Source organism: Lissotriton vulgaris, chromosome 5 (genome assembly GCF_964263255.1).
Source record: "Lissotriton vulgaris chromosome 5, aLisVul1.2, whole genome shotgun sequence".
NCBI classification, from domain to species: domain Eukaryota; kingdom Metazoa; phylum Chordata; class Amphibia; order Caudata; family Salamandridae; genus Lissotriton; species Lissotriton vulgaris.
Window position 1 is genome coordinate 1,504,244,681 of NC_141693.1, and position 19,968 is coordinate 1,504,264,648.

The window sequence follows — 19,968 nt, forward strand, 5'->3', positions numbered from 1 at the left end:
ATGTGCTGCTTTTTGTTATACTTCGTACATGCAACACTGGTCCCATGCATACAGAAATTATATGAAAGGAATAAAATATAGACAGAGTCAATCTATATTGCGAGTGACATGTCCAGCCGGACAGTGGTCTTCAAAGTTTACTCAATATATAGTTCAATATAACACAAGGAGTACCTTCCACAGTTCAACCAGTGTGGAACACAAGCCTGTGCCCAGCACTAACAGAACAGGTACAAAGTTGGATATAGAGAGCGAAGAAGGGCTTTTTAAGGCAAAGCACGTTTTCTGTCATAAATGCAGTTGTACAGAATTTTTTAACAGAGCACCATTACAACACATAGTAATCACGTTTTAGCATTAGGTGCTCAGTAGGTCGACGGCATTTCGGACCCCCTAGTAAATCACGGGGACCATCATCAGGACATTTCAGTGAAAGCCTTAACAGTAATTTAGCCTCTAAATGCCGTTATGCCTCAATCAGGAACGGCAGTCGGCAGTGGTGCTTCCTAGACGCCAGGAAGCACCACTGCCGACCGACTGACACGGTTCCCCTGGCTCCGACGGACTTCATTATTATACCGCGGACCAACGCGCCCGACTCTGAGTGTGCGTTATCTACACCTTCCCACTGCCGTTCCTGATTGAGGCATAACGGCTGGACATGTCACTCGCAATATAGATTGACTCTGTCTATATTTTATTCCTTTCATATAATTTCTGTATGCATGGGACCAGTGTTGCATGTACGAAGTATGTTCCCCGAGGTCCCTGCTGACTGATTTGGGGCCCCTTGTTGTTGTTAACAGAGCTTTTTGTCATACAACGTTTAACAGATCAGATCTCAAAAGAGATTTCTTTCTGCCAAAATTATCCAAACCATCGTTTAAAATCCTGAACTTCAGTTGTTCACTTTATGTTGATCTATCTCAATACACTCTAATACTCTTTACATCCATCCTTCAGGCAGTAAATATACTGTATGGTCTTCATTCCTCTTGATATTACTCCTTCCTGGTATCATCTTTACCGTCCTCCTACTTCGCATGGACTTATGTGTAGTATCTGCATTAGTTTAAACCCTCTGTCTCTTCCCTATATCTCACAGACTAAGATCTGAATACCTTTTACCAAGAACTCTACCTCTGTCTCTTTACATGTCCTCAGCCACCTTGTTCTCCTTTAAGGTGTCGTCTTTTCTTACTATTGGTATCTAAATTCTGGAATTCCAACCAGACCCTACTCTGTAATTCTTTTGTTTTAATGCTTGCTGATAATAGGTGCTTGAAACCTTTTCTTTCTTCTGTATTTTTAGTGTCATTATTTCTAATTGCAGTGTGTGATTGTATTAAAGTAAACGATCACTGTGAGCATAGTTGTTCTTCGTGCTGTTTGTTCTCTGTGCTAACAATATGGATGTTAACTCCGTGCAGTTACATTAATACATCTGTGAAAATGGCCCACGCTTCAGACTGCATCCAGCAAGAAAAAGTATTAACTCATTGGTAAACGCCAAGTTCGATGAGGCCAAAGCACACTTATCTGGATCTTCCCACTGAGTGGTGTAGGCTGCCTCTTTCTTGGCGTTAGGAAACACAACTCAACAGCTACAGCACCGAGAGAATTACAAACGATTGCGTTATGTGAGATCCAGCCAATCAGGGATCATGGTTGTTCCAAGATAACATTTCAAATGGAGAGGCTATCGAAAGTTGTAGGTTCTAGATTCAAGCATCTTCATTCTGGGACTATATTGACTTATAAGTGTGGATACTTCCAAAATGATTCCCCTTCAGATAGACAGTCAATGCTCACATCTTTAACCAATTTCCCGGAGTTTCTTACATACATTTTTGATGATATGTAATTGGGCATACTGGTATTCCTATTGTACAGTAGTTCCTGAAAATTCTACAAAAATACTGGTGCGTTACAGTTACTCTTTTTTTCGATCATGTTCTTAACTCCGAGAACAATGGGTGAGATTCACAATGTACGCTTTATTATTGCCAAATAAAATACAGGTGGTCCTCTGATTCGAGGGCACAGATAGCTTACAGCCACTTGTTGGAAGGTACCGCTGACTTCCATGCTGCGATTGCAGGATACATATATTTTCCATACTCTATGCAAAGGGTACAGAGGGATTATACCCCCTGGTCAGAGAATAGTAGAGCCTACCATGGTCCCATTTGGAGCATAACGTTTCTGCTCTAGAAGAATATGTAGCTTCTATTTCGATGTAGCAGCTACATCACTGTTCCACTACAACATTCTTCCTACTGACATGACATGGGTGAGAACCCTATGTCCCTGATCAACTTTATTTTAGGCACAAGTTAAATCCCATAGTTGTTATGGATATCTGTGTCAGGATTAATCAAGCAACATCTAAACGTATGGCACACAATGGAAAATAATGCCCCTGTTCCCTTTCAACAAAGAAAAGGACTCTAAGGTTTAGGTTACAAACAAGACATGTTACAAACTGTGGCTAGTGGTGCAATGGAGGATGAGGTTGAGACAGAGGCAGAACTTTCAGGACAAGATGCACCCTACAGCCAATCAGAAGAAGCCCAATAGAAAGCAGGTCAAGGTGTTCCAGGGTAAGCTAAGCAGTGACCACAGGAACAGACGGACTCCTCACACCTTTTCCGAGTTGTATGGGTCCCTTTGCCCTTAGTCCTTGCTCACCACCAAGCATCCCCATGTCTGATGTTTTTTCTTCCATTCCCACAGTTCTTCCCTTTCTCTTACCTGTGGGACTCGCATGGTCCTCACATGTACCAGCTGCCCTTCCTACCAACCTGGTATTCTTCAGAGTGTGCACATGTTTGCGCTGTCCTCTGTCCTTGGCATATCCCCTCAACTCATAGGGGCATATTAGCAAGGGTGATATCGCCGCTTTAGCAGGACTTTTTCCCGCAAAAGGGGCAATATTTTTATCGCCCTATTAGCAAGCTGTGACAAACAGAAGTTAGCGACAGCTTGTAGGCGATAGCTACAGGTTTGGGGCCTGCTTTGCATGTCAGCGATATTTATCGCTAATGACATGCAAAGTGGGCGTACCCAACCTGTTGGCAACTGAAAGCCGTCGCTAACACAGCTATCGCCTATTAGCAAGGCAGGCGAAGCGATAAAAAAACTTGCGCTAAGCGCGATTATCGCCAAAACCTAACGCCTGCTCAGACTTCTTAACCTGTATATCCAATGGGAGGTGGATATTCAGATTAAGTCCCCGTTAGTGATGATGCCTGAATATCACTGGATTTCCAGCGATATTCACGCATTGAGCCGCTATCGCCGGATATTTTATCGCTTTGGAGATAAACGTTGCTAATAGCACATTATCTCTGCGATAATATCCGGCAATAGACGGCGATAAAAAAAAAAAATGCACTAAGCACATTTAGCGATAATTATTGCTATTTGTTGCTAATATGCCCCATGGTTCTTAGTTATGGTAATCCCTTGTGGAGCATCCTGAATACACAGCAATAGGCAAACTTGTTGTGCAGACGCAATTCATGTTTAGAATGTTCCTTACACTAGCAATAGTGGACAACGTTCCACCAGAAGGCCCAGATAACATCAGCAGAAGTCTCTTCTTTTTCTCTTATTCATCCTGGTGAAGGGATCTGTGGCAGGTGCTGTATACCACCTTCATCACTTTAGGATGGCATGTGGAGGACTGGTGGATTGACGTCAGACAACTGTACGTATCTTCTCCCTGCCCCGTTCACTTCATACCTCTTGTGTACCATCCGCCTCCCTCTGCCTGCTTGCCTTTGACATGGACGAGTCTACTCACCAGGTATTTCTTCATTCTTTTTAGTTAGATGCATGTGTATCAAAATGAACTCAGGAGAACAGGCATATATACCGGGATTCGATGTAATACAGAGCATTGGCCCTCTGTCTTGAGGATAAAGATTAATTGTATTCTCCAACTAGAGAGAAGAGATGCATCTGGGTTCTGATTGGAGGAATCAGATCACATCAACCCATCTGACTAATGTACAGATACCTTCCACCATCTGTGAGTATCAGGTACGTATGGCTTCCACCTCCTGACTGCATGGTAAAGATTGCTTCTATCTTCTGGTCGAAGGGCAATGGTTTTAGCTTGCCCTCTCCCTTGCGTGTCCCTTGTTGGAGGATAACGATGCAATAGGTTCACTTACTGGGGGATAACATTGGCTTTTATACTCTGGTTGTCAGCTGGAGATGGTCTTCTAAATCTGAGTGGAGTAAAGATGGATCCCACTATCTGATTTAGGGTAAATATTGTTTATGACTTCTTCTCTAAGGAATAAATAGTGCATCTTCTTCTGAGTGGAGAGTAATGATGGCGCTGGTTCTCTACTGGAGGTTAAAGTTGCCATTAACCCTATTGATTCCAGAGTGTCTTTCATATACTGATTATCGGATGAAAGTGGCAGTCTGACTTGAAGTGGTGGATAAAGGTTCTTTCCACTCTCTTACTGGAAAGTAAACATAGCCTCTACTCCTTGATTTGAAGATGAAAATGACACATGGCCTTTGTGTTGATGGCAAAAAATGGCTTACAGCTTGATGAGTGAAGATTGAAGATAGCATTGTGTGTAAATTAAAGGTGGCCATAGATATTGCTGGTTCATCTTACCCGCTCACAGAGGTTCCCTGCATGCACAGTGTTCACAGGTTGCACACTCCCTTGTCCCAAGGACTGCAGTCTTCTCTGGATGTAGAATTGCTGCAGCTGCCCCCGCTCCTCCTCTGCCAGGGCTGTGCAGTACCGCTCCTGGAACACAAACACACCGCAGTCAGGTGCCACAGCATCTCTTCTGGGAAGACAGAGCCCTGGTGCATTTGGGAATAAGGAGGGCAGACCTCACCTAGCAGCCTCGGTGAGACTCGAGGGTCAGTACACTGGCAAAGGTGAGAGAGTTAGCCAAAGTTCTTACAGCCCTGTCCAGGCAGAAGGGACAAGCGTGAGCCAAAGCTCACAGACTGCCGTGAGGTGGCATTTACCAAACCCAGCAGCAGTAGAGTGAGCGAAGCTGTTACAGTGCTGTTATATGAAGGAGAGGGCAGAATGAAGGAACGCAGAGTCGAGCCAGTGAAAGATGGTGGACTGTGAATGATGACATTTCGCCCCCCCCCCCCACGGCCACCAGAAATATTAGTGAAGCAGCTCACAAAGGTGGAGCAGCAGAGGGTCTATGAAGCTGTAGTGGGAAGGAGCAGTGGAGCCTTCGGCGGGGTCACTGGGGACACAAGGGTGGGTCAAAGGGGCATGTGGCCATGAAGAGGGAAGAGAAAGAGATTTGGCAGGACCGGGGAGAGAATGTGGGCAATGCAGTGGCCAACTCTCTTACATCACTGTCTTGTGGTGGCAGCTGGCACAGTAGAGTCCTGATTCGATGTGGGCACCTGCTCGTTGGTAGGGTTGCTGCATCCTTCATGGACAGACTCGTTAGTGCCACCTGCAGGGACAGGAAGAAGCTACAATTGAGAGTGATAATTTTCCAAAAAATTGAAAATCTTAATAAACTATTTATATCTGCGACACGTGCGTGACTCTAAACAAAATTGGCACTAAATTGTATGACCTTTTTACCGGTCTTTCTGATTAAAAATGTCCTTCCTCTAGTTTCCAGTAAACAGCAGAACACTCAATCAATATCTCCCATTTACAGTTCAGGGTAAATGGAGAAAAAAATATTGGGACATATTTTATATGCAACTGGGGGTTGGATAAAGTGAGCCAGAAGGTCTTAGTACATTAGTATCGCAATGGTTTCGGCATCACTAGATTGGGAGGAGTAGCACATACCACTCATGGCCAGTTGTACAATGTCTGTTTCACGTGAGTTGTTGCCATGCCACCTGTGGAATGCAGGGACTCTTCTATAACCAACGGAAGCATGTGCCACCTTGTACCACCTGTGGCACCCACTGTAACCCTGTAGGGATCTGCATGTTTACATCACCAAGTCTGTTCTGAGATGTCTTCTAAAACAGTTGCATGAGTGCAGCCCCACTCTTACGGAAACATGGGCCGAGCTTTCTCTGGCCTGCTTATGGCATAAAAACCCCTACCACACAGACCAGAATGCACTCACACGCTCTTTACCCATCCATGCACCAGCTTTATCCTGGAGTCCTGTCCCTCACCCCTGGCTCCTTCAGCCTCACAACTGGAGTGTAAATCACAGGAAGAGTGTAACTCTGGTCACCCCACATGCCACCAAAGCATGACCCATATAGGACACATGACAGACAGACACTTCCAAACGTGGCATGCCCACAGAATAGCGCACTCCCTTTCTGCTGATGCACTTTGGTGCCTCGTTACAGGTATGAAGAGCAATAGAAACGCAAGTGCAATTTACGCAACTACAGTCATAGTAGGAGCTTGGGTGCATTGAGGCTAAGTATGTTAATGATGGTTCCTGCACAACCGCAGGGCTTAGCAGGAGGTAGAGGTGATCATCCCGGATTTTAAGCACAGTGATGCATCGCCTCCCATGGCTGAGGTGAGATTTAACACAGGATGCCTACTGACAAACCTCCAAACTCATATCACCATTATGGACAATGCATACCTCCCCAAGAGGGGTTTTATTTTGCTAGAGATGCAGATAAAGAAAAGTGTCTTGGAAATATCATGTACTATGCACAGTTTGACAATGTTTGATATGTTAAATAATATAACTGCGTTTTTTAAAAGTGAGGTTTAACCCAAAGATCGGGGAGGTTCTAAGTGCCATAACACAGCTACTGATCCTGCTCTGCAGTATTTGGCTGGACATGTTGATCCAGAGGGCACGGAGTCTGCTACAAGAACTTTTTGACCATACCTGAGCTGGTGTGGAGTCCGATGCAATGCTGGGGACCTCCTCTTGTGGGCAGCCAGAGTCGCTGTCAGAGGACGAGGGATGTCGGGTGTTGGAAGGAGGCTCCCTGGCCGAAGTCCTTGGCCCCTGCTGCCAAGCCGGGCTCATCTCTGACATCAGCAGACCCCTGAGGCTGAAAAACATAAACGGGTTACTGCCAAGGACTTCAGAGCTGCAGGCAACTACAAGGGATAGACTTCAAGAAGAGACTGATTAATGGAAGGAGCTTAGCAAAAACCGTAGAAGAAATCAGTAAACCGTATGGGCTTCAAGAACCTATCAGAAGAGAACAAAGGGCTTAGAAACACCATTTACTGGGAAGGGCTTGAGGAAGTTTCTGGTCAAGTGATGACAGGGAAGTGTGTACACAAGCTCCTAGGAAAGTATTTGTTACTGGTAAAGGCATTGAGAAGCTTTTAGAAGACATCAGTTATTGAAAAATAAGGTCTTAGAAAAACAGGTACTGGGAAGTGCTTTGCGAAGTTTTAGATACATCTGTTCACTGAGATTGGCTTCAAGAAGCTTGTAAAAGATAATGGGGCATATTATCAAGACAGGCGATAAAATTATCGCCGCTTTAGCGACAGGAAAACTGCAGCAAAAACGGCAATAATGGGCTTGATAACATGCTCTATGGAATTCCAATTGAAGCCCATGTTAGATATGAAGGACATCTAACATGGGCTTCAATTGGAATTCCAGAGAGCATATTATCAAGCCCATTATTGTCATTTTAGCAACAGTTTTCTGCCGCCAAAGCAGCGATAATTTCAACGCCTGTCTTGATAATATGCCCCAATGTTTTTAGACCAGGACGTCAATTCTTCAACAACATTCCAGTAAAGATTACTTCTTGTGAGAAGCTTGTAGCACAGATAAATTATTGAGAATGACTGAAGCAAGTTACATGATTCTTTGCCTCTTCGTGAAAGTCCTTACCCTTTTTAGCAGAAATGTATATCTTAAGGGAAACTTTCTTTTAAACTTGGCGCAGGCGCCTCTCTCCTCACCGGTTCTACGTGGTGTCATGGGGTTTCTAACGTAGCAGAGCACAGAAAGAAAGAAGAAGGTATCGACATATACCATTTTGGATGGAAATTGAGTTAGTAAAATGCAGCCCGATTTGAAAAAGAGTCAAGTTGTGATAGAACAAATCTATATCAGCATATCTGATGCAACTAGGACGTGGCAACTTGTCACCTATGACATAAAACGTCTATGTTGGACTTGGCCATCTTGGCAGGGTCATCCCTGAACTTTTTGCCTTCCTCCAATATTCTCTCTGACCTGTTTTTGTTGGTTTAATGACTCTGGGCACTTTACCACTGCTGACCAGTGCTAAAGTGCATATGCTCTCCCTACTGTAAAGTGTATACATTAATTGATTTCCATGATTGGCTTATTTGGTTTACTATCAGTCCCTAGTAAAGTGCACCAGGAGTGCAAGGGCTTGTAAATACAAATACTGCTAGTGGGCCTGCAGCGCTGGTTGCGCCACCCACAGAAGCAGCCCTTTAAAATGTGACTAAGGTCTGCCATTGCAAGACCTGCGTGCAGTCTGGTACTGTCATGCTAACTGCGCAAGTACACCTACTTGCCAGTCCCTAAACCTTCCCTTAACTTCATATTAGTCATCCCTATGGTAGGCCCAAGGGCAGGGTGCATTGTAAGCATAAGGTAGGACATGCCCTGATGTGTGTGGCATGTCCTAATAGTGAATTACAGCCATTTTCGTTTTTCACTATTGTAAGGCTACCTGTTCTTATAGGCCAGAATGGACTGCTGGAATTATGACACTATATAATCCCCTTTTCTGAATCACTATATAATCCCAACAGATAATATCCTGTGTTTACAAATGCTACTTTTAGAAACTTAGCATTTGCTTGCCTAACCATTTCAGCCCGCCTCTGCCAGGATGTGTATCTGCTGTATGGGTTGTGTGAGTCACAGGGCTAGGGATGACAGGTGGTGAATGGAGGGATTACACCAGAGTGGGTGGTGGGAGAGCCCCTTGTCTCTGAATAGGGCTGTGCTCTGCCACCACAATGCTGGCTCCACCTCCTGGGGAGCGACTGATGACTCTGCCCGACACCTGGCCCAGGAAGAGGGAGGACTGTCAACAGAGTGCTCCTGACTGTACTTGTCATCTCAATCCTGGCTCCACCTCCTGCGGAGCGTCTGCTGTCCCTGCCCCTCTCACTGAAAGAAGAAGCCAGGAACAGCAAAACAAAGTGCTCAGGGAATGAAATGGACTATGCAAAAGCCCCCTGGCCTGAAAGAGCAAAAGAAACGGACTATAAATGTAGGAGCCCAGCTCCTAACAAATCAGATCCTGTTTTCCCACAACGAACCTCTGCCCAACTAGAAGGACCAAAGAAGAAGCTGAAGGACTGACCTGCAGTGGCGCCTTGCTGAAGAAGGAGAGGAGAAGACTAAAGAGGACTTTGCTTTGCTGGGCTGAAAACTATCTCCAAGGGCTTGTCTGAGCTTGCCCCCTGAATTGAACCCCAGGACCAGTGGGTTTATTGTGCTTTGGCTCGTCCGCAAATTGCAGCCGTGTGTTTCCTCCCGCCGGGGTTGAAGTCTGCGCCCCCTCGCCCCCTCATAGGGCCGTGGCACCGAGGAGGTAGCCTGCCTTTCTGCCCGTTGAGAGCCTCTCTCTGCCAGAGCCGCTCTCTGCCCCTCGGGTCAGGCCGCCTGCTCCTCTGCCACCCCGCCCGCTATTGGAGCGCTTCCTCGCCCCTCCCGCCGGAATCCTGGTCACAAGATTTCCAAGCCTGAACGGCAGCCTGTGCGCTGCCTTGCACCCGGCCGCCCCGCTTTGCCCTCTGACCGATGGGAGAGGCCGTGCCACACCTCGAAGGGACCCGCCCCCAGTTCAGACTGTACTGGATGCCCCGTGCTGCGCCCGCCTTCTGGAGACCATCCACCGCGTAAAGAGACCCCAAGGCACGCTCCGCCACCTGTGCGTACTCGCTGAGTACGACTCGCCCTACTGAGGATGCCGCGTGGACAGGAGCACACAAGAAACTTCCCCCACCTCTAAGCACAGTGTTTGTCACGGGCTCGGGTCCCGCAACGTTCTTATTTCCCCGTAGACACTGTGCGCTTTTATTGGTTCCAGTAAGCTTCTACCTGTCAGCCCTGTACGCCGCTAGCATGAGGCGCTTATCCCGGGTAGGAGCCTTCAATTCGTTCAGAAGTACGAGTCGCACAGGAGTGGTACGACTCGTACCCCGCAGCAAAATTGACCGCGCCGTACGCGGTGCACCGCGAGACGGGTGGGAATCGGCAGGGCCTGTTTTCCCCACCCGAACGACACGTACTGAAGCGCTACAGAGCACCCAGCCATAACGGACCTTGCCCCAGAGCCCTGACATAGTGCCCTGAGTGTGGTGGAACTGTTTTTAAAATAAGTAGAACTATATCGAAGCAGCCTAAAGCATTCTTATGAACTTGAAAGAACACTTGCCATTGTGAAATCTTCTGTCCCCAATTCTAAAGCGTTATTTGGGTTTTGTGATAATACTTGCATACTAATATATATTTTTACATAAAGTACCCCTATTTTTTTTATAAAAACTACAGCCTGTTGTCCATTTGTGGGGGATCATTGGATTTACTGTGTGTAATCATAAATGCTTAACTGACAGCACCCTGAAGATTAGCCTTGGCTGCTCGCGCCACGCAACCTAAAGGGTGAGCAGGGGTTATTCTGAAGGGGTAATTCCCTTGCCCTGATAGGAAGAGAGGGTCCCTGCTTGTCACAAATACCTACCTGTGCCAACCAGAGACCCCCAATTCTAACAGTCTATATCAGCGTATTTGATGCAACTTGTACGATGCCTCCCAAGATGATTAAATATATTTAAATAAGCATTAGACTCCGACCATACACATAATAATCTCTTGGAACCTGGACAGATTATCCTTGGAGGTTGAATAAGAAATTGTCGATGGACGCTTATTATTTGGATTGACAGTGTTGAATTGAACATATATTGCCCTTTGGCATTATGTCCCCTGGGAACTAATTGTTATATATCTGGAAAGGTCCTGAGGAAGGTGGTCTTCACACCCTGAATCCACCAAAACGCACGTTGACCTAGTGCCGAGTCTCATGTTCCATTTGGAGACTCGGAAGCTGGCAATAGTTCTCTCTTGCCTGACAATACTCAACTGTGTACAGATATTGGATGAGTGTAGTTGATGTGAGCCTGTATGATCTGGTGTGACTGTAGTATGATTGCATGTATTTATTTCTAACCAGGGGGGCATATCTTTTTTTCTGAATTTGTTTCTCTTTTTGCAATTTTACTTAGATTATTGTTCTCTGGATTGTAAATAATCACTGCTATAAAAGAAATGTATTTGTGAGCCGAGAAATCCAGTAAAACATACTATTGTGCTTTTTGTGTGATATAGATACAGTTTGTAAAAAATGAAAAATTTCTGGTAAAATATAAAAATATGAAAAATGAGCTGAAAAAAAGAAAAAGACAAGTTTTTTGATTAAATAAAATAACAAATGAAATGATCAGAATTATTACTGTTGCATTTTTGATGTATTATTAAATATATAGGAACTATATCCAATGATGAAAATAAGATGGTCGGTGAGGGAAATATTTAGTTTAGCCTCTCTCCTCATATACCTTCACGCTCAGTAAGCCTATCTGTTTCTGAGCCTCTCTGTTGATCGGGATTCACAGAAAAATTAGATGGGAATTTTGTGTCTAACTTATGAGCCCTACTTGTGGTTATCTTCAACTTACTTTGACCATGGGGTGTGGAAGCATTTGGCTCCAATAGGGAAACACTGCTGGCCCTACCTGGTTTTGCCTCTGTCAGCAGGGGTTCTATAGCAGCTCTCTGGTTCCCTGGTTCTTGGGTGTCCCTAGTTGCCCCCACACATTCTTGGTCTATTGCATTGACGTACCTAAGGCAGGATTCTGCCTGGTCTTCTAATGGTGGTAGGTGTGACAGAAGCTCCAGGAGTAGGATTGGACCTGACAGGAATCGGTAGACCTCCACTGGGCCACGTAGCAAGGCGTTACACCAGCAAGTGAGCATTTTGAATCTGCTGTGTCAGCACGCAGTGCCATGATATGCATATGATCTGGAGGACAATGCTGACTTGCTAGCCAGCTCCATGGTAAGTGGCCTATGACACACACATGTGATAGCAGGGGAAGTCATATGTTCCCTATTGCATAACAACAGTCTTAATACTTTGATTCTTTGAGGCAGAGGGAATGAAAGAGGCCGGCTGTGTGCTCAGTCAGAATGTTCATCCTGTGGTTAGATGAACATATCCAACTGACACATGGCACAAGTGGCAAACATGTGAAGCCTTTTATATGACCCTTTGGCAGTCAGTGGTCAGTATCTTAGGTGGGCATTTAGTTTAAGCGGTGTCCTTCCTAGTGTGCCAGGTACAATTTCACTCGATTGGAGTGGGAGCCCTATAGGAGTATATGGGAAACATATGGCCTGTCGGAAGGGAGAGGATGAATCGAGAGGCGCAACATCAGCAACACTGACCGAGCATCACTTAATATTGGCCCTGTGTCAAGCTTCTTGTAACACCTAAGGTAAGCTACACATATCACAGACCCCTGGCTTCGGTTAAACTTAATACCAGTTCTGGGCCTTCTTTGCTTAGCACCGACCATGTACAGAGCTTCACAGGGCATTTAACATGGGATGGGCTTCGCTTATCACTGACCCTAAGTAACCATCACATTGCACTAACCCTGCATGAACTTCATCTAGCACAGACATGAGGCTGAAGATCACTTAACTTAGGCTGACCTTTCCCTAACACTGACCCTAGGCTGAACTTTGCTTAGGATCAAGTGTTAGTTAAGCTTCACCTAGCATCGATCCTAGACTGAACTCTGCTTAGCCCTGACTCAGGGCCTCAAATTACTTTGCATCACCGTAGACCGCATACTGAGTTGTCAGTTTCTGTTGATTGTCTATGGGTGTACAATCACTGTTATTTGAGGAGCCCATCTACAGATGCTGCCTGTGGATGTCTTTAGTCGTGCCTCCCTCCAGCGGGTGGTCCTCACAGAACACACCACCACCCTAGAGAAGAACGGCTAGCACTCCCACCACACTACTACTCATCAGTGAGATACATGGAATACATGCCGGAGAAGATGCACACCAATCATCTCACATACTTCCATAAACATTTACACAGTATCTAGTGCCACGTGATGCAACTGGACCACATGTGAGGTCCATACACCTCACCCAACTCTTCCCACATGCCATACTAAAATCACTGACCTCTCAAAGAAACCTACAGATTCACATGTAATCACGCCACACAGTGAGATTCCGACAGTGCCACACTAGTGGCATTTGCATGCTATACTAAAGCCAAAGAGCATAACAGAACAGAGACCAAACATACAATGGGAGCAAGATATAGGAGAAATGGACGATGAAGCGTGGGAGGCCTTAATGCTCCACTGTGAAGTATCAATAAAAATCGAATTTCAGACTCATTTAGTTCAAAATCCTACCCAGGTTGTATTACACACGAAAGCAACTGATGAAATTCGGCAGAACAGGAAATGACACATGCTTGTGGAAATACAGGTAACAGGAGACCTTCATACACACTATGGGAATGTTCAGCTATCCGCAAAAATTGGTCCAGAATCCAGAGAGAAAGGGAGACAATATGTGGGTGCCCTCTAGAACTAGAAACCAGCACCACACTGTTGGGTAATCAGAGAACACATGATCTCATGAGATTCCAGAAAATATTGATAAACCAAGGATTAGTAGTAGCAGAATGAGATGAAGTACAAAAGTGGCGAACATAAGAACCACTCACAATCACAAAAAGGCATAGAAACATGGATCTGTGCATGGGAATGGAGAAATGGAGAAAAGAATGGAGTGACCCCGAAAGTATGAGGAGGTATGGGGAAGATGAAGAGTGCATGGGCGTCAGAGGAAACAATACTATCACTGAGACAGTGTACACTACTATCACTGAGACAGTGTACACTATCTGACATACCCACAGACAATGGCTGATGAACCACGTTGACTGGAAGTAAGAACAAAACAGCATGCCTTCCATAGATAGAATCTTAATTAAGAACACAAGTAAATAATGAGAAAGGATGGTAGAAGAGAGGAGTATGCAAATGGGGGGAAAAGATAACGGTATACAAGAAATGAAGATGCCGAGAAAACTATATCTTTTTTGTTATTGCTTGGAGAAAACAAAACCACCAAAAATCCTGTTTAAAAAACAGCAGAGACATGGGTTACAGTTTGCATAGCACTGTTCCATGCATCGGTGTAGCGGGCGTTGCCAGCACCCGGGATAAGGCAAGTATCCTTCCACTTTTCTTTTTAAATGTTGCACCCCTAAGAATGCCCCTGCTCCCCTACGAATTACTCTAAGAATTTTGCACATTAAAAAACTCAATACAAATGATTTAAAAAAATTAAAAAAGCATAGTGCCATTGATTTGGTAGACGGTTTGGCTCTGATGTTCATTCTTTCCCATCACATTAAGGTTGAGACGGTCCATGATATTCTGAAGCTAGCCCTCAGGATCACTGGACTGTTGTAGGGGCTCTGTCCCACACTGGTGTTGGGAGATGGACCGAATTACGGCTGAAAGAGATGAAAGTACTCTAAGAAGGAGTCTCTGACCAAGCTGTGCTTAGCAAAGTTCACTGAGCCAGTTCCTCCATCAAACTGATCAAGGCCCGAATTTCAAGTAACATCAACAGGCAAGCTTGACCTCACCATGATTTTGGGCCAACTTCACTTTGCATTTTTGGTAAGTCGAGCTTCACTTAGTACCTATCCGCGGATAAACTTCTGCTTTTCCAAGCCTTTCTGAGCACTGGCCCGACTAAGTCAGGGTCTAACATGTCCAGGAGCTTGTTGCAAATTAGTTATTACTGAAAAGATCCTTCAGTATTAAGTCTTATTCTTTCGTGCCCTTTAAGCATTCATTCAGAATCTCTGTACGTTCTAGTGCCTTGCCTCAGCCAAACGGGATTCCAGATTTGCCAGTTAAGATCTGGTCAGCTGGTGAGGTGCATGTTGTTTCTCTGCTATTTACCTACCAGACGTGACTTCCAGAAGTATTATTATACTTACAACAGTGCTCATCCTAGAAAATTATGCGGAGTGAGCTTCATACCACCCTGACCCTGGAACAAACTTGGCTTAGCAAAACATCTGTGCACTCAGCCGAGCCTAGCAGAGATCTGGGCCGAGCAGCACCTAGGACTAATTTTGAGCTGAGCTTCTACCTGAATCAAACTTCACCCCGCCTCAGGTAACAACTTGAAACATCAAGCAGGCATGGCCTCTTTTCAGGGGTGGTACTGGTATTACGAAACAAAGAAAAACCCTGGAGAGCTATGGGACAAGAGGCCACCAAGTCACACAGCATCCTCAAGGATGTGTCCTACAAGTCTACCTCTAGGCAGATGCACTGGAGACTCCTCCAGCCAGTCCTTGAATTTACTCAACATTTGGCGTGCTGGTATTTTCGAGCCCATGCCTTAAGTGTAATAAGCATTTACAATGCAATGGTCTCGTCTTTGTTAAAGTTAGAGCTATTGGCATTGCAAATGGCATTTTTTTCATTTTTCATTTTTAAAAAAACATAAATAAATGGTATTGTCATTTACAATGGCAATAGGTGAGCATTAGAGAGTAGTAGAGAGTATTAGCAGACACAGAGCCCCCCCCACACACAGAGCCACACACACACACAGCCACACACACACACAGATCCCCCCCACACACACACACAGAGCCACACACACACAGAGCTACACACACACACAGAGTAAGTAGTAGAGTGAGTAGTGAGAGTATTAGAGAGTGAGTAGGGAGTATTAGAAAGTTGTAGAGTAAGTAGTAGAGTAGTAGAGTGAGTAGTGAGAGTATTAGAGAGTGAGTATTAAATAGTGAGTAGTAGAGACTGAGTAGAAGAGTGAGTAGTCAAGTGAGTAGTAGAGTGAGTAGTAGAGTGAGTAGTAGAGAGTAGTAGAGAGTAGAGTGAGTAGTAGACAGTAGAGAGCACGTAGTAGAGAGAGTATTAGAGAGTGAGTATTAAATAGTGAGTAGTAGAGACTGAGTAGTAGAGAGAGTAGTAGAGTGAGTAGTAGATAGTGAGTAGAAGAAAGAGTAGTGGAGAGTAGAGTGAGTAGTAGAGAGTAGAGAGCGCATAGCAGAGCGTAGTAGAGAGTAGTAGAGAGAGAAGTAGAGAGAGTAGTAGAGTCGAGTAGTGGAGGTTGGAGGGTAGGGTGAGGGTGGAGTTTTATGGTGAGAGTGGCGTTGGAGGGTGGAGTTGGAGGGTGGAGTTGGAGGGTGGAGTTGAAGGGTGGATTTGGACCTCTGTCATAACACACAGCAAATGTGACAAGAAAGAAATCAAGAGGCAGTTGGGCCCCATCCCACCTCTGGGTCCCTGTCCATTCCACCGGCTGCACCACTAGTAGCTATGCCCGGCATAGGTACTTAAACATTTGCAGCCTTTCTAGATTCAAATGTAACCTCCATACCTCAGGAAATCTTACCTCCTCCCTTAGAGAGTTATTACAAAGATCAAAATGGGCTAATTAGATACCATAACCTGAGATATTTTGCTTTTTGTTTTGCGTAATAGTGTCACTCAAAGAATGAAATGTCACACATAGGTAAACTGAAAACTTGGCAGCTATACAAATTTCTACTCGCTGCATGCGATACGAAGCCTGTTGAGTGAGTCTCATTCGCAATGACGACATAGACTTGATGATGTCTTCATAGCTCTTTCGTTACACCCACTGCTCCCCAATCGTTTTTTGTAATCGCATTCTTTTGACTCCGTTGACAGTCCATAACCAGATCACCATTCAACGATAAAGCATTTCTTACCTTTGTTTTCCCGCTCCAGGCTTCTCTTCCTTTGGTGCTTCCCTGCCTTGTGTTGCTTATTCTGTTGCTTCAGGACACCGGGTCGGTGCGGTTGTTGCGCCCCAGACAGCATTTTCAGTCAAAACAATGACCTTAGTTCCAGGGCAGAATGCGCAGGAAAACACGTGCACGGAAAGCAGTTTCCGGGTCACAGTCGATCGAGCCCAGAGCTGGGCCAGAGTGTCCAACCTGCTTGATCATAGAGATGGCATTCATAGCGAGGAGCGGCGGGTCACAGTCGATCGAGCTGGCTTTGAGACTTATTATCAATGTGCAAGGGGCACTGCAGCGATGACGAATATTACCCTGGTAAAGGCATTTCAAACTGACAACGCATTATTTACAATACTGTTGGCAATCCTGCTTGATACTTTAATAGATTTACTGCTAGTAAACTTGCACTGGATGGCCACTAGTGTAATTGTTTCGGATGTGCTCACTATTACAAGACTAATAATTAGCACGATTTTTAGTTTGCAAAAGTAGTTATTACTACAGAAAAGAGCTTACACTGAATTGGATTTTGTCAAATAGTTGAGGACAATGCTTTAAATTGACTGTTACTGAGTACCTGGCTGTCTTTAATTTGAAAGGCACCGTACCTTCACTTTCTAATGCAACACATTTAACGGGAGAATGCCAAACCTTTTTAGGAGCATAAAAAAAGTATTCTGAATTGTGAGTACCATCACGTTTGTATTTCTATTTAAAGCACTGGGAATGGGGCAGCCTGCACGGTTACATTACGTGTACGTCGGGTGCGAGTAAACAAAACGATATTTTTTTGGATTATTAATAAATGACCGGGTACAGGACGTGTCAAGCTCGGCGGTTTGCATTTTACCGATCCTTTGTCCCCCGGGCCGCAGCAATACCCGGCCTTCCCTCTTCCGTGCAGCTGGGTATACACCTGTTACAACGCATTTGTTACAACGCACTACCATTACAACGCATCTTTTACAACGCATACCATTACAACGCATTGCGCTGGGGGGCGCTCTAGGATAGGGAATAAGTGTAATTTACTATCCAACACCTTCCCTAGTGTCCACGGGGACTGGAGTTAGAATAGTAAATTATACTTACCACTATCCAGCACCTCAAAGCGCTATGCGTTGTAATGGTATGCGTTGTAATGGTCGCGTTGTAATAGTAGGTAGTTGTACCGGTATGAGTTGTAACATGGTACATCCGTGCAGCGGTCGCCACTCTGCTGTTGCTGCTGAGTGCAGTGGCATAACGAAGCCGGGCTCCGAAGAGGAGGAGGCCGCGTGTACTGCGAGCCAGCAGTCCTGATTGGCCCAGGCCTGCCGAACAAGGCCCTAGCTCAATCCCGAGCAGCCCAGCCACCTCCAGAACAACCACGGCAGCCGCCGCAGCCCAGCCCAGTGGGTGCCAGGTAATGGCGGGAAGACTGGCTGCAGGGGAAGGGCAGGGGACCCCAAAATTAGAGATGAAACTTGATCGGGCGCTGCGCGAGGCCTTAGGACGGGCCTCCATAGGCCTCTCTAGGCCCTGCCCGCGGCCTCTGGCAGAGAATGGGAGGGGTTGCAGGCACAGCTGCGACAAAGAACCTCAGCGGAAAAAAAATGGACAAAAACAAAATGTCCTCTGAAGCTACGGGGTGTGCTGACACCGTCAGGCCTGGCCTAAATGTTTTTCGGATGTTCTCTGGTATATCCTGTTACAAAATGCTTCAAACAAGCGATGACTAGACATTACATGCGGAGCGAGCAGCTAGTACGCCATACCTCTTAGTGCATACATACATTATAAATGCGAAAGCGGACCACGCCATGCACACCACCATGTTTCTCCGAAGTCAAGCAGAAATGCCTCGGAGAAACGCCCCGTCATTTTCCGACTGGGTGGCGTGTTTTTCTTTCTCTCCTCTTCCCATTGGCTGGAATGTAAAATTCCAGCCAATGGGAAGAGGAGAGAAAGAAACGAAAAAACACACCCCTCAATCCCAAAAAGACAGGGCTTAAATGGACAGACGCCCCTCTTCTCCAATGGCTGGCCTCCGTTTAGGAAGCCAGCCAATGGAAAAGAGGGGCGGGTTCAAGCCTCACTTTAGAAAACATAACATCTCGCCGGCGAGACTGCGCACGCGCAGCCTACGCAGGCCGAGACCTAAAAAGCAGAACTACGTTTCCAGAAGGCGACGAGTAATTGAAAACAGTTAAGGCTGGATTAAAGCGTCATTCGGCGTGGGCGGCACACCTGCCAGTGTGGCATACCTGATTTGATCATGCAGAGAACAAATATTCCTGCACACTCTACCTGACCTCGAGGTACTGGGATATTTCACCAGATTCTGTTCAGAAATGTCTCCATGAGATAACTTCTTTCCATCCCATGCGTTTGGAAGATTGTACAGTAAAGTGAATAGATAGGCCTAATCAAAAAGTAATTTATTCAGGGGAGACCTCTCCAAACTTCCCCTGAAATGGTCCGACTCGCTGCTTTGGAAACTATTAGATTGGTGTTAAATATTTTCCTAGGCTGCTTTTAGCTCCCAGGCCAGCCCTGCCCGCTTTCCTTCCTCTTCATCAGGACTGTTCCACAACACTCCCTTCCTCTCGCCCTTTCCACAGAAGGCTCTGTTGGAGATTCCTTCCTGTGAGACCACGCTCCCATGATTAGATTGTCTAGGATGGGAAGCAGTCCGTTATTTATTTTTACGAGCACTCCAAATCTGTGCGCCTTTTGTCATAAATAAAGGCACCCTGAGATCAACATATTTGCCAACTTTAAACCCTGCATGTGAAAATGCAAGTTGCTGCGCAGACCGTATGTGGGCCCACCTACTAACTAGTAAAGAAAATGAAGGTGCAGGCCTTAATAACAATTATTTGCAGGTAGCACAGGCTTTCTTTAGTCCCAGCTTGTATTCGCTCATATAAGGATGCTGCAGTCTTCCAGTGTCCGCCTCTAAGCCAACCTGATATTCTTGCTAGATGAAGGGAGAGGCAAAACACATCTGCGTATTTACTTTTATTTAACAAGTCAACAAAGTCATCCTTCTAAATTGGCAGAACTCCTTCTTTCATTCCTGTCTGGAGTAAAGATGTTTATTGTACAGGAGAGGGCGGCCATACATTTGGCAGTATTTTACTAGGAGTG

General features: G+C 45.5%; 1 protein-coding gene across 1 annotated transcript in view; it reads right to left on the reverse strand.

Moving 5' to 3' along the window:
• Window positions 1–19,968, reverse strand: part of PRICKLE4 (prickle planar cell polarity protein 4) — a 180,256-nt gene that overhangs the window by 54,730 nt on the left and 105,558 nt on the right. Inside the window, exons 2-4 of the mRNA XM_086923529.1 lie at window positions 6,843–7,011; window positions 5,358–5,465; window positions 4,643–4,780 (exon numbers count right to left, since the gene is read on the reverse strand). Coding sequence (XP_086779655.1) covers window positions 4,643–4,780; window positions 5,358–5,465; window positions 6,843–6,995 — 399 coding nt within the window. The 5' untranslated portion in view covers window positions 6,996–7,011. The remainder of the gene's footprint in view (window positions 1–4,642; window positions 4,781–5,357; window positions 5,466–6,842; window positions 7,012–19,968) is intronic.